Here is a 15,366-nt window from a genome sequence, read left to right as displayed (position 1 = left end):
TGGGAATGTTGGGATGAGTATCCACACCGGATTCCAGGATCCATCTTCGGCTGCTCCCCCCTCCCTGCTCCAGAGGAGCTCATCCCGGAATTTCCCTTGGGATCTTCCCCAAGCTCCTCCCACAGAGCCCTTGGATGGAGAAGGAAAAGCGGGAAGACGGTTCTGGTATCCTGAAAAGATTTTATTCCATCACTATCCCGTGGGAGCATAAATAATCGGGAATGACAGCACACGGAACGCAGCGGGGAACGCGGGACACGGACGGGACGGACCCGCTCCGGGAACACCGGGAACTTCAGCTTGGATTGAGCGGGAATTGGGATCTCCAGGGAAAACTGGTCGTTCCCTTTGCTCCGGGCAAATCCAGCAATCCTGGGATTGTCCAACGTGCCGAGCCCGGCAAGCTCTGGGTGCATCCCTTGGGATCCATCCTCAGGATCCATCCCTTGGAATCCATCCCACAGGGTCCATTCCTTGGGATCCACCCTTGGGATCTATCCCTGGGGCAGAACCTCCAGGAATATCCTGGGCTCCCACTGTGGGAGTGATCCCAATTTTCCACCACGGGAAGAATCCCAGGCTCCACCAGGAGAATGATCCCAGATTCCCACCATGGGAAGGATCCCAGGTTCCCACCACAAGAAACACTCACGGGATGGATTTCAGGCTCCCACTGTGGCAATGATCCCAGTTTGGGTCATCCCAAATGATCCCAGGATGTGTCCTGTCCTGCTCCCATGGGAATGATCCCAGTTTTCCCACATGGAAATGATCCCAGATTCCCAGCACAGGAAGAATCCCAGATTCCCACCATGGGAAGGATCCCAGATTTCCACTATGGGAAGGATCCCAGTTTCCCAGCACAGGATGGATCCTGTCCTGCTCTCATTAGAATGATCCCAGTTTTCCAGCATGGGAATGATCCCGAGATCCCATCATGGAAATGATCCCAGCTTCTCACCATGGGAATGATCCCAGATTCCCACCATGGGAAGGATCCCAGATTCCCACTACAGGAAAGAGTCATGGGATGGATTTCAGGCTCCCAGTGTGGGAATGATCCTAGTTTCCCACCACAGAATGGATCCTGTCCTGCTCCCATTGGAATGATCCCAGTTTTCCAGCATGGGAATGATCCCAAGATCCCACCATAGGAATGATCCCAGATTCCAGCCATGGGAATGATCCCAGATCCCCACCATAGGAATAATCCCAGATCCCCACCATGGGAATGATCCCAAGGTCCCACTATGGTAATGATCCCAGTTTCCCAGCAGGGGATGGATCCTGTCCTGCTCCCATGGGAAGGATCCCAATTTCCCAGCACAGGAAGGATCCCAGATTCCCACACGGAAACTCCCTTTGACAACCAAGCCCTTCCCACTTCCCGCCCCTTTTTTCCAGTTCCACTCCCGCTGTCACATTTTTGCATAGGAAAAAAACCCAAAATTAATAGCAAGGAAGCTTGGCTCTTTCCCGGGAATCCATCCCGGGCTGGCTCATCCCGACGGACAGGACACGGCTCCGGGTTACTGGGAGCCTCCAGGCTTTCCCAGGAATCAGGTTAGAGCGGGATTAGTGCCGGACAAGACGCGCAGGACGTGATTCCAGGCTCTCAGATCCCGGAATTGTGTTCTGGGTGAGTGGATCCAAGGAATTTGGGGAGTAGAAACAAAGGGATTTCTGTAGAAAACATCCCCCGAGTCAATTGTTCTTGGGGCTGTTCCGGAAGTTCTTTAATTCCAGCTGCAGCTGCCGGATCCGAATGTCCTTCTGCGAGAGCTCGTCCTTCAGCCGCCGGATCTCGTCCTGCTGCCGGAAGAACATCCGGAGCAGCTGGAAAATGAGGATGGAGATGAAGGGATGGAGCTGGTGGGATCACACCGGCTCATCCCAGGATTTTGCTTCCTTCCAGTCCCAGATCTGTTCTGGGAATGGGCCATGACTCGGCTGATTTTAGGGACAAGGGATGGATTTGAACTGAAGGGTGGGAGATTTTAATGGGATTTTGGGAAGGAATTCCTCCCTGTGAGGGTGGGAGAGGGCTGGGATGGAATTCCCAGAGAAGCCATGGCTGTCCCTGGATCCCTGGAATGTCCAAGGCCAGGTTGGAGCAGATTGGGATAGTGGGAAGTGTCCCTGGAAAAGGTGTCCACCATGGGAAAGAGTCATGGGATGGATCTTGGGATCACACCATGGGAAATGGTCATGGGATGGATCCCACATTCCCACCATGGAATGGATCCCACATTCCCACCATGGGAAAGGGTTGTGGGATGGATCCTGGGCTCCCATCCCTGCATGGATCCCACGCTCCCACCTCCATTGGGATGGAGACCGGTGCCTTTCCAGGTTCATCCCCCAGATCCCATTCCCACTCCCATTCCTATTCCCATTCCCACTCCAGGGCTGCCCCACCTCGTTCTCCGTGCGGGGCGGGACGTTCTCCAGGAGGTCGATCCCGTTGACCACCACGCTCTTCTTCTCCCTCACCGGCGCCTTGAAGACGATCTTGGAATTCCTCTTGTATCCCTCCTTCAGCGACATCAGGATGGGATCTGCGGGAGAGCCGGTGGATCAGAGGGATGTGGTGGCTCTTTCCCAAATCCTGGATATTTTTGGGATACCCCCCGCAGTGGTTTTACCTCTGTTGACCCCACTGAGCCACTCGTCTGGGGTCAGGGCCGGCTCCGTGCCCGGAGTCATGGGATAAATGTCCTCCTGGTACGTCTCCGACTGGGAAAACGGGAAGAGAAGAGCAATGGGATCTGGGAATCTACTCCCTGGGCATGGGGGAATAATTCCCTCCCCCACAGAGGGAATAAACACCGGGATAGTTGGGAAACTCCGGGCACAGGGAAGAAATTTGGGAAGTGGTGGCTGGAGCAGAGAACCTGGGATTGTGTCCTCCACCCAGCCCTGGATTTGCTTCCCAGAAAACCCCGATCCAAGAGATATTGTCCCAAAAACTCCCATATCTCAGGTGAGACCAACTCCTTGGAGGAACATTCCCATTAAAATGTGGGTGAAATTCCCTGGGATGAGTAAGAATGGAGAGATCCAGGGATGGTGGGAAGAGAGCCATGCATGGGATTGGCCAAAGTGGGGCTTGTCCACGGCTCCGGAGCTGCCCAGACATTCCGGATGCCGCTCATTCCCACATTCCAGGGCTCACCCGCCTCGGGACGATCATGGAGATGGGCTCGATGAGCCCCTTGAGGGTGATGAGTTTGTAGAAACGGAAAACTTCGCAGGCGGAGACGTCCAGGCCGTGCTTCGGCATCACCCCTGCGGAGAGCACCGGGATCAGCCATCCGTGCAATTCCCGGAATGGAAAATCCCAAACTGAGAGCACCGGGATCAGCCATCCGTGCAATTCCCGGAATGGAAAATCCCAAACTGAGAGCACCGGGATCAGCCATCCGTGCAATTCCCGGAATGGAAAATCCCAAACTGAGAGCACCGGGATCAGCCATCCGTGGAGTTCCCGGAATGGAAAATCCCAAACTGAGAGCACCGGGATCAGCCATCCGTGGAATTCCCGGAATGGAAAATCCCAAACTGAGAGCACCGGGATCAGCCATCCGTGCAATTCCCGGAATGGAAAATCCCAAACTGAGAGCACTGGGATCAGCCATCCATGCAATTCCAGCAGGGAAAATCCCAGTCTTTAACCCAATCCAAACCAAATCCAAACCAAATCCCAACCAAACCCAAACCCAATCCAAGCCAAATCCAAACTCAATCCAAACCCAATCTAATCCCAACCCAAACCAAATGCAATCCAATCAAAATCCAACCCAAACTCAACCCAAACCCAATCCCAAACCAAATCCAACCCCAACCAAAACCAAATCCAATACATTCCAACCCCAACCCAAATCCAAGCCCAATCCAATCCAAACCCAACCCAAACCAAATCCAAACCCAATCCCTATCCATTCCAAATGCAATCCAATCCAAACCCAATCCAATCCCAACCCAATCAAAATCCAACCCAAACCCAAACCCAACCCAATCCAATTCAATCCAACTCCAACCCCAACCCAACCCCAATCCAAACCCTTTTCCTTGTCCCATTCAATCCAGCACCTTCCCCATCCACCTTTCCCGTGCTCCGGGAATTGGAGCAGCAGCCCCTCCACCCTTACCCAGCCCTTTCTGCGGAGCCGGGGAGCGGAATTCCATGAGATAACTCAGGTAGGGCTTTTCTGAGCCGATCTCGTAGTACCGGATGTTGCCGTCGCCCTGGAGCAGCAGGGAAGAGGGATGGGAATGGATTTGGAAATGAGAAGGTGGGAAAAAAGCCCGCAGGATTAGGAGCATTTAGAAGGTAGGGATGGATGGGATATATTGGGAAGGAATTGTTCTCTTAAAAAGTGGGGAGGGGCTGGGATGGAATTCCTGGAGAAGCTGTGGCTGCCCCTGGATCTCTGGAATGTCCTGGGTTGGACAGGGCTTGGAGCACCCCGGGATGATGGAATGTGTCCCATGGCAGGGACATCCACAGAGCTGGATGAGTTTTAATCTCCCTTTCCACACAAACCGTTTCCAGGGTACAAATTCCTGCCCCAATCCCTGGGGGATTTTCTGGGAATGCCGCATCCGAGTGCTCCGTGTGCCCATCCCTACCTTCCCAGCCAGGTACAGCATGTGGGTGTCGGCGTCGTAGAACGGGAAGAGGAGCCCCGAGAGCCCATCGATCTCCTCCTCGATCAGGGGCATGGATAGATCCTCCTGGAAAACGGGAAAATCCTGGCGTTAGCCCTGTCCCCATGGTGGTGCTGAGTGGGATCCCAGTGGGGATGGAACGGCATCCTGGTGGGGATGGAGCAGGAATTCCAGCAGGGACAGAGCGGGATCCTGGTGGGGTTGGAGCAGGAATTCCAGCGGGAATGGAACAGGGATCCTGTTGGAGATGGAGCAGGAATTCTGACAGGGATGGAGCAGGAATTCCAGCAGGAATTCCAGCGGGATCCCGGCACCCACCTGGTCCCAGAGGGCGATCTGCCGGGTGTTCCAGCGGGACACTCCCGTGGTCAGGAGCCGTTTGGTGCTTCCCAGGAAAACCACGCGGTTGACGCGGTGGTTCTTGCAGCTGGCCTCCTGCAAGGCGGGAATGAGCCCTGGAATTCCCCTTGGACCCAGCTCTCATCCCAGGAAATCTCTTTCCTTGCTCCCCTTGCCTCATCCCGGGGAAATTCCAGCTCTGTCCTTACACACCTGCCCCGGGACAAGCCCAAATTCCCATTTTCCCGAGTATCAGGGAGAACTTCTGGCACCTTCCCCTTCATTCCCACCATTTTCCACAAATCCCTAATTAACAATGGAATCACAATCCCACTGGGAGCACCCAAACCCCAGTTCTCATCCTCCAAAACCAGGGATGGATCCTGATATTCCCCTTTACAGGGGGATTTTTCCTTTAGGATCCAGCCTTTGGGATGGATCACGGGATCACCGAGGTTGGAAAAGAGCTCCGGGATCATGGAATCCAAACTGGGATGGATCCACATCCAGGAATTCCTTGGATACCTCCCGGAATGTGGACTCCAGACCTCCCTGGGCAGCCCATTCCAATGTTTAAGAACTTTTTCCATGGAGAAATTCCAACCTGAACCTTCCCTGGACAAACTCCAGCCCTTCCTTGTCCTGCCACCCTAAACCCGACCCTCCAAACTCTACAGTCCAGAATCCTTTGGGATAAAAACTCCCAGATTTTCCAGGAAAACCTGCTCTAAAAACCCACCAGGAATTCTCCCAGGGGTTTATCTCTTCTTTTCCATTATCCTGAGGGATATTTCTCGACGTTCCAATCCAAACCCAACCCCAACCCAACCCAACCCAACCCAATCCAAACCCAACCCCAACCCAACCCAATCCAAACCCAATCCAACCCAAACCCAATCCAATCCCAACCCAATCTAAACCAAATCCAAACCTAAATCCAACCCCAACTCAATCCAAACTCAACCCAACCTAAACCCCACTCAATCCAAACCCAACCCAAACCAATCCAATCCAAACCCAATCCAAACCCAACCCCAATACACACCCAATCCAAACCCAATCCAACCCAAACCCAATCCAAACCCAACCCAATATAAACCAAATCCAAACCCAAATCCAACCCAAACCCAACCCAAAGTCAACCCAACCTAAACCCCACTCAATCCAAACCCAACCCAAACCCAACCAAAATCCAATTCAAACCCAACCCAAATCCAAACCCAAACCCAATTCAAACCCAACCCAAATCTTACCCAACCAAAACCCCACTCAATCCAAACCCAACCCCCAATCCAAACCCAACCCCAATCCAAGCCCAATCCAAACTCAATCCAATCCAAACACAATCCAAACTCAATCCAATCCAAACCCAACCCAAACCCTTTTCCTCATGCCATTCAACCCAGCACCTTCCCCATCCACCCATTTTAGGGATCCTTTCCCTAATTCCTGTCCCCCACCTGCAGGACCCTCCCGGAGCGCGGCTCCACCACGCGCAGCCGCTTGTCCTTGCAGGTGGTGGCCATCAGGCTGCCGTCCGTGTTGAAGGACAGGCACAGGATCACGTCCGTGTGGCAGTCGATCATCTTCACCGGCTCCCCCACCTCCAGGTTCCAGATCAGCACCTGCAGGAACAGCCCCTGGAGCAGCCTGGGATGGCGGGAGCTGCTCCCTGTCTATGGAAGCTTTTCCTGGTTTTTGGAAGTTGTTCCTGGTCTTTTGGAAGTTTTTCATGGTCTTTGGAAGTTCTCCCTGAACTATGGAAGCTGTTCCTGGATTTTGGAAGCTGTTTTTTGGTCTTTGGGAAGTCTCCCTGGTCTATGGAAGATGTTCCTCATTTTTTTGGAAGTTTTTCCTGGTCTATGGAAGCTCTTCCTGGTCTGTGGAAGTTGTTCCTGGTCTTTGGGAGGTCTCCCTAGATTATGGAAGCTGTTCCTGGTCTATGGAAATTGTTCCTGGCCAATGGAAGCTGTTCTTGGTTTATGAAAGTTCTTCCTGGTCTATGGAAGCTGTTCCTGGTCTTTGGAAGTTGTTTCAGATCTTTGGGAGGTCTCCCTGGCCTATGGAAGCTGTTCCTGGTAAATGGAAGCTGTTCCTGATCTATGGAAGATATTCCTGGTTTTAAGTTTTTCCTGGTCTTTGGAAGCTGTTCCTGGTCTACGGAAGCTCTCCCTGTTCTCTAAAAGCTGTTCCTGGTCTATGGAATGTCTCCCTGGCCATGGAAGCTGTTCCTGATCTGTGGAAGCTCTCCCTGATCCATGGAATGTCTCTCTGATCCATGAAATGTCTCCCTGACCCACGGAAAGCACGGAACGAGACGAGCTTTACCCTCCTTCCCACCCAACCCATCCCGGCATTCCGCGATCCCCCTCCATCCATCCATCCATCCATCCATCCATCCACCGGCAACTCCTGGCGGCGCCGAAATCCGGGAAGAGCCCCTGGGAAGGGCATTCCCGGGAATGCTGACCTTGTAGTCGTAGCCGGCGCTGAAGAGGATGTTGTTGGTGGTGGGGTGCCACTCCACCAGCCCCACGCGGCGGCTGTGCCCGTACAGCTCCAGCACCGCCTCCGTCATGTTCCGCTTCAGCCCCCCCTCCGGGATCTCCCAGATCCGCACCTGGAACGGGGTTTGGAGAGTCCCAACTCCTGGCCCTGAAAGCTCCTTCCCAGAAAAAAAGCTTTTGGGAATTCCGGGGTCAGCCCTGCTGCTGATAGATCCTCAAGGATAAATAATAAATCCTTGGGATCCCTTGGGAAAAATTCGGCTGGGATAAATCCGCACCTGGAACGGGGTTTGGAGAGTCCCAACTCCTGGCCCTGAAAGCTCCTTCCCAGAAAAAAAGCTTTTGGGAATTCTGGGGTCAGCCCTGTTGTCGGTGGACCCTCAAGGATAAATAATGAGTCCTTGGAATCCCTTTGAGAAAAATCCTCCCTCCAGAATCTCCCAAATCTGCACCTGGAATGGGGTTTGGAACAATTCTAATTCCTGTCCTTGAATTCCTGCCTTGTCCAGGAATTCCAGGGTCAGCCGTGCTGCTGGTGGCCCCTCAAGGATAAATAATAAATCCTCGGGATCCCTTGGGAAAAATTCAGCCAGGATAGATCTGCACCTGGAATGGGGTTTGGAATATCCCAACTCCCCTCCTTGGATTCCTGTCTCATCCAGGAATTCCAGGATCAGCCCTGCTGCTGGTGGGCCCTCAAGGATAAATAATGAATCCTTGGGATCCCTTGAGAAAAATCCATCTGGGATAGATCTGCACCTGGAATGGGGCTTGGAAAGTCCCAACTCCTGGCCCTGAAAGCTCCTTCCCAGAAAAAAAGCTTTTGGGAATTCCGGGGTCAGCCCTGCTGCTGATAGATCCTCAAGGATAAATAATAAATCCTTGGGATCCCTTGGGAAAAATTCGGCTGGGATAAATCCGCACCTGGAACGGGATCTGGAGAGTCCCAACTCCTGGCATTGAAAGATTCTTCCCAGAAAAAAAGCTTTTGGGAATTTCAGGGTCAGCCCTGTTGTTGGTGGACCCTCAAGGATAAATAATAAATCCTCGGGAACCCTTGGGAAAAATCCATCTGGGATAGATCTGCACCTGGAATGGGGTTTGGAATATCCCAACTCCCCTCCTTGGATTCCTGTCTCATCCAGGAATTCCAGGATCTGCCCTGCTGCTGGTGGCCCCTCAAGGATAAATAATGAATCCTTGGGATCCCTTGAGAAAAATCCATCTGGGATAGATCTGCACCTGGAATGGGGCTTGGAGAGTCCCAACTCCTGGCCTTGAAAGATTCTTCCCACAAAAAAAGCTTTTGGGAATTCCAGGCTCAGCCCTGCTGTTTGTGGACCCTCAAGGATAAATAATGAGTCCTTGGGATCCCTTGGGAAAAATTCAGCCAGGATAGATCTGCACCTGGAATGGGGTTTGGAATATCCCAAGTCCCATCCTTGGATTCCTGTCTCGTCCAGGAATTCCAGGATCAGCCCTGCTGCCGGTGGCCCCTCAAGGATAAATAATGAATCCTTGGCATCCCTTGGGAAAAATCCAGCCAGGATTTTTCTGCACCTGGAATGGGATTTGAAACACCTGAACTCCTGGCCTTGAAAGCTCCTTCCCAAAAAAAAAGCTTTTGGGAATTCCAGGGTCAGCTCTGCTGTTCATGGACCCTCAAGGATAAATAATGAATCCTCGGCATCCCTTTGGGAAAAATCCTCCCTCCAGAATCTCCCAGATCCACACCTGGAATGGGGTTTGGAAAATCCCAACTCCTGGCCTCAAAAGCTGAACCTTCCCTGGACAAACTCCAGCCCTTCCTTGTCCCGACACCCCAAACCTGACCCTCAAAACTCCACACTCCGGAATCCTTTGGGATAAAAACTCCCAGATTTTCCAGTTGGAAAACTCGCTCTTAAAAAACACCAGGAATTTTCCCAGGATTTGGCTCCTCTTTTCCATTATCTCCATGGAAATTCCCAACCTGAACCTTCCTTGGGACCTCCCCCCAGCTGCCCCCTCCTTTCAGAGACTGAAATGCAATTCCCAGATCCTGGAATTCCCTCTGGATCCCGTTTTATTCCAGGCTGAACATTCCCGGCTCCTTCAGCTGATTTTAATGGAAATTAATCTCTGGATCAACTCCCAGAAATAAAGAATAAGAGGGAATTCTGTTCCAGGCTGGGCATAATTTGGGATTGCCTTTGATCTCCTGTCCCTCAGCATTCCCAAAAATAAACACCATGGAAATAAACACAGAAATATGGAATTAACGGGAGCATGGACGGATCTGGGAATTGCATCCCGGAATTCCCACTCACCGAGGTGTCCTCGGAGCAGGAGGCGATGATGTTCTCAATGAAGGGGTTCCACTTGATGTCCAGAACATTCCCCCGGTGGCCACAAACTTTGGGATAGTTCGGCTCGATCCGGCCGGTCTGGAGTGGGAAATCAAGGAAAACATCAGGAAAATCATCAAATTTTAGGAAAAATTGGTGTTTTCAGGGATGGAAATTTTTTTTCCCTGGTGACCACAAATGTTGGGATAGTTCTGTTTAATCTGGCTGGTCTGGAGTGGGAAATCAAGGAAAAAAATGGGAAAATCATCAAATTTTAGGAAAAATTGATGTTTTCAGGGATGGAATTTTTTTTCCCTGGTGACCACAAATGTTGGGATAGTTCTGTTTAATCTGGCTGGTCTGGAGTGGGAAATCAAGGAAAAAAATGGGAAAATCATCAAATTTTAGGAGAAATTGGTGTTTTTTCAGAGATGGGAAGTTGCTGGGAAATGGGAAATTGATGGAAAAATGACCATAAACTTTGGGATAATTCCATTCGATCTGGCTGGTCTGGAATGGGAAATCAAGGAAAACAATGAGAAAACCTTCAAATTTTGGGAGAAATTGGTGTTTTCAGGGATGGGAAATTTTTTCCCTGGTGACCACAAATTTTGGGATAGTTCTGTTTAATCTGGCTGGTTTGGAGTGGAAAATCAAGGAAAAAAAAATGGGAAAATCATCAAATTTTAGGAGAAATCGGTGTTTTTAGGGATGGAATTTTTTTTTCCTGGTGACCACAAATGTTGGGATAGTTTGGCTCGATCCAGCCGGTCTGGAGTGGGAAATCAAGGAAAAAAAAAAGGGAAAATCATCAAATTTTGGGAGAAATTGGTGTTTTCAGAGATGGGAAGTTGTTGGGAAATGGGAAATTGATGGGAAAATGACCACAAACTTTGGGATAATTCCATTCGATCTGGCTGGTCTGGAATGGGAAATCAAGGGAAAAAAAAATGGGAAAATCATCAAATTTCAGGAGAAATTGGTGTTTTCAGGGATAGGTAATTTTTTTCCCTGGTGACCACAAATGTTGGGATAGTTCTGTTTAATCTGGCCGGTCTGGAGTGGGAAATCAAGGAAAAAAAAAAGGGAAAATCATCAAATTTTAGGAGAAACTGGTGTTTTCAGGGATGGGAAATTGTTTCCCTGTTGACCACAAATTTTGGGATAGTTCGGCTCGATCCGGCCGGTCTGGAATGGGAAATCAAGGAAAAAAAAAGGGAAAAATCATCAAATTTCAGGAGAAATTGGTGTTTTCAGGGATGGGAAATTGTTTCCCTGTTGACCACAAATTTTGGGATAGTTCGGCTCGATCCGGCCGGTCTGGAGTGGGAAATCAAGGAAAAAAAATGGGAAAATCATCAGATTTTGGGAAAAATTGGTGTTTTCAGGGATGGAATTTTTTTTTCCTGGTGACCACAAATTTTGGGATAGTTCTGTTTAATCTGGCCGGTCTGGAGTGGGAAATCAAGGAAATAAAAAAGGGAAAATCATCAAATTTTGGGAGAAATTGGTGTTTTCAGGGATGGGAAATCATTGGAGAAGGGAGATCCAGCTCGGCCTGGGATGGGCCAAGACAAGAATTTGATTTTTCCAAAAACTTCGGAATCCCCATTTCCCCAAGATTCCCCTCCACAGAACCAACCCCAAATTCCAGGATCACCCAACTCCCGCTAATCCTCAATCCGCGACCCCGCCTGGGCGGGATCTTTTTTTGTGCAGAATTCCCAAAGTTTTTTACGGAGCCTCCTGGGGAAGATTCCCACCTTGGGAACCCTTTTCCATCGCCAGGGAAGCTCCGGCTGTCCGGATGCCACCCCGGCGTCCTTCCCTGCTCCGCGCCGGAGCGTGCGGAATATCTGGGTCAGCTCGGCACGGCCGCTGAATATTTCATGGATTTTCCCTTCCCGACTTTTCCCCTGCCCAGCTCCCGGCTCTGTTTATCGGGAACAAAGGAACACGCCGGGAATTCTGCCCTCGGCAGCTCCGGGGAGTCGGATCAAGGCCTGGAGTTGTCGCTCCTGAGGTTTTTTTGGGATTTTTTTCCTCCTTTTTGGGAAGGGAAATTCCCAAAGATGAGACAGGGAAGGAAAAATGGGAATGGCGGTAATTCCTTAGTTCTGCCTCCCAGTGAATTCCTGGGATGCAATTCCTGCTTTTATCTTTGTTATTTGAAATATTCCAACCCCCATCCTTGAGGCTCAGCTCATCCCACTTTTCCCTAATTTCCGATTTTCATTCCCAGGACTTTATTCACACCTCGGCCACAGCAGGAATTCCCACAGAAACAGCGGAATTCCAGCTGGATGGAATTTTTAACAGCACAAATGCAAATCCCACTGCTTTTTATTTCGAGGAATCACCCCAGTTCTGAAAAGATTCCATGGACTTCCTCAAAATTCATCAGGATTTTAAGAAAACAACACCCAAGCCTGGTTATTTGGGATCGTCCCTTCCCGAGAAACCCGGAATTTTAATTCAAAAATCAAAACTGAATCAAAAACAGCGGGAAAAGGACAAGGAATGTGCCATTCCCAGAGCACCTGGAATAAGAAAAGGAAAAATAAAGGCAATAAAAGAGAGAAATCCTTGAAAATTCCAGGATTTTGGCTGTGATTTTTTCCCTGTTTTTTTCAGCGGGACTTTGCGGGCAGCCGGGAGTTAATCCGAGGTGAATCCTAATCCCTGGATCCCTGAGCCCCGGCTGGGGGAAGCTCAGTGACCCAGATTCCGGCCCCGCAGGGACGGCCTGCTTTTCCAGCTCCGAGCTTTTCCACGGAAAAAAAGCTGGAAGGAGGAAATTCCAGCCCCTCCTTTTGCTGCAGCGCTGGGAAAAGGGAAAATCCTTTGGGTTATGTTGGGAAAAAGGGAATTTTTTTTTTATAAAATTGGTTTTATTGCATTATTTTAATATTATTTATTTTTAAATTTGGTTTAATTTCATTAATTTATATTATTTATGTATTACTTAATGTATACTTAATAAATAATAAATAGTATTTTTGTATTATGCATTTTAAATTTTGGTTTAATTTCATTAATTTATATTATTTATGTATTACTTAATGTATACTTAATAAATAATAAACAGTATTTTTGTATTATGTATTTTTAAAATTTGGTTTAATTTCGTTAATTTATATTATTTATGTATTACTTAATATATACTTAATAAATAGTACTTTTGTATTATGCATTTTAAAATTTGGTTTAATTTCATTAATTTATATTATTTATGTATTACTTAATATATACTTAATAAATAATAAACAGTATTTTTGTATTATGCATTTTAAAATTTGGTTTAATTTCGTTAATTTATATTATTTACGTATTACTTAATGTATACTTAATAAATAATAAAAATAAATAAGAATTACTTAGTATACAAATAATCATTCATTATTCGTAATTATAAAATAACAATTAATTATTTAGCATATTATTTATATTATTATAATGATTATATTTAATAATTTAATCTATAAATGAAGAATTTAATTTATGAATTTATTGAAATTTTTTTGGGAAAATTTTTGGGGGATTGAGGGTGATGGAGAGAAATTATTTCAATATCCGAAATTCCCCAAACCTGCTTTTCCCTTGGAAAACACAGACCAGGAGCACTTCCAAACCCCCCATTCCCTGGAAAGGCTCCAGAAATGAGGAAAAATCCCTTTATTCTGATCTATCCTTCAATCCCACATGGAAAACCTCTGGATCCCATTCCTGGATGGAAAATCCCATTCCCGGATGGAAAATCCCATTCCTGGATAGAAAATCCCAAGGGAACATGGAAGTGAACATGGGGAGGTTTGGGAATTCCATGCCTTGTCCTATCCCAAATCCATTTTTTCCCAATCCCAAATCCAGCCTTTTTCCCATCCCAAATCCATCTTATTTCCCATTCCAAATCCAGCCCTGTCCTATCCCAAATTCCAGTTTTTTCCCATTCCAAATCCATCTTTGTTCCTATCCCAAATTCTTTTTTTTCCCACCCCAAATCCAGCCTTTTCCCCATCCTAAATCCAGTTTTTTTTCCCATAGTAATCCATCTTTTTTCCTATCCCAAATCCTGCCCTGTCCTATCCCAAATTCTTTCTTTTTCCCACCCCAAATCCAGCATTTTCTCCATCCTAAATCCTGCTTTTTTCCCATCCCAAATCCAGCATTTTCTCCATCCCACATCCATCTTTTTTTCCCATCCCAAATCCGGCCATTCCCACAATCCCAGCGTTGCTGGAGTTTGGATTTCAGTTTCCTGCGGATAAACAGCGTCTCCCCCTTCCCGTCGCCGCTTCCTTCGGGAGGGAACATCGGGAACATCCTCTGGAAAACAATTCCCAGCAGGGAACAAAAATCCCTCTGTTCTTACGGAAGCGACTCCCTGAAAAGGGATCCCAACAAAATCTTTATCCCAAATCCCTTTCCAGCTTTTCCCGGAGCTCCTTTAAGCGCCGCAAGGGGCTCTGAGGATTCCCTGGATCTTTCCTTTCTCCAGGGGAACATTCCCAACATTCCCAGCCTGGCTCCAGGGGAATGGGATGAGCTGGGGAAGGGTGGGATGTGATGGCTCCGAGCACCATCCGAGGATTTTGTTCCCTGATTCAAAACAATGGAATATTTTCCAAGGGAGTCTCCAGGACCAAATCCTCAAGGCCGGGTTGGAGAGGGCTTGGAGCAGCTTGGGATAGTGGGAATTGTCCCTGGCCCATCCCAAATCCATATTTTTCCCCATCCCAAATCCAGCATTTCCCTATCCCAAATCCAGCATTTCCTCATCCCAAATCCAGCATTTCCTCATCCCAAATCCAGCATTTCCCTATCCCAAATCCAGCCTTTTTCCCATCCCAAATCCAGCCCTGTTCCAACACTAAATCCAGCCTTTTTTCCATCCCAAATCCAGCCTTTTTCCTATTCCAAATCCAGCCTTTTTCCCAATCCTAAATCCAACTTTTTCCCCATCCCAAATCCAGCCCTTTTCCTATTCCAAATCCAGCATTTCCCTATCTCAAATCCAGCCCTGTTCTATCCCAAATCCAGCTCTTTTCCCATCCCAAATCCAGCCCTGTTCTATCCCAAATCCAGCCCTTTTCCTATCCCAAATCCATCATTTTTCCTATCTCAAATCCAGCCCTGTCCCATCCCAATCCAGCCCTTTTCCTATCTCAAATCCAGCATTTTCCTCATCCCAATCCAGCCCTTTTCCTATTCTAAATCCAGCCTTTTTCCCATTCCAAATCCAGCCTTTTTCCTATCCCAAATCCAGCCCTGTCCCATCTCAAATCCATCTTATTTCCCATCCCAAATCCAGCCCTTTTCCTATTCCAAATCCAGCGTTTTTCCCATCCCAAATCCATATTTTTCCCCACCCCAAATCCAGCCCTGTCCTGTCCATGGAATGGGATGAGCTTTAAGGCCTTTCCCAACCCAAACCATCCCAGAATTCCGGGATTCTCCCATTCCCACGGAGCCAATCCTGCTCTTCGCCCCCTCCCTGGGGATATTTTTATCCGGGTGCTGGG

At 48.5% G+C, this 15,366-nt stretch overlaps 1 protein-coding gene across 2 annotated transcripts in view; it reads right to left on the bottom strand.

Moving 5' to 3' along the window:
- Positions 1–1,694: 1,694 nt before the first annotated feature.
- The window catches only part of CORO2B (coronin 2B), a 31,646-nt gene continuing 17,974 nt past the window's right edge, over positions 1,695–15,366 (bottom strand). For both annotated transcript variants that reach the window (XM_083871308.1, XM_083871307.1), the window contains 10 exons: positions 9,827–9,943; positions 7,481–7,630; positions 6,471–6,635; positions 4,990–5,106; positions 4,633–4,737; positions 4,152–4,248; positions 3,176–3,288; positions 2,646–2,736; positions 2,419–2,558; positions 1,695–1,836 (listed from right to left, as the gene is read on the bottom strand). In XM_083871308.1, the coding sequence (XP_083727434.1) occupies positions 1,705–1,836; positions 2,419–2,558; positions 2,646–2,736; positions 3,176–3,288; positions 4,152–4,248; positions 4,633–4,737; positions 4,990–5,106; positions 6,471–6,635; positions 7,481–7,630; positions 9,827–9,943 (1,227 nt within the window). In that variant the 3' untranslated portion in view covers positions 1,695–1,704. The remainder of the gene's footprint in view (positions 1,837–2,418; positions 2,559–2,645; positions 2,737–3,175; positions 3,289–4,151; positions 4,249–4,632; positions 4,738–4,989; positions 5,107–6,470; positions 6,636–7,480; positions 7,631–9,826; positions 9,944–15,366) is intronic.

This window comes from Zosterops lateralis (assembly GCF_965231275.1).
Source record: "Zosterops lateralis genome assembly, chromosome: 13".
Taxonomy (NCBI): Eukaryota; Metazoa; Chordata; class Aves; order Passeriformes; family Zosteropidae; genus Zosterops; species Zosterops lateralis.
Note: the sequence above shows the minus strand (reverse complement) of the source record. Positions and strands in the feature narration are given on the sequence as shown.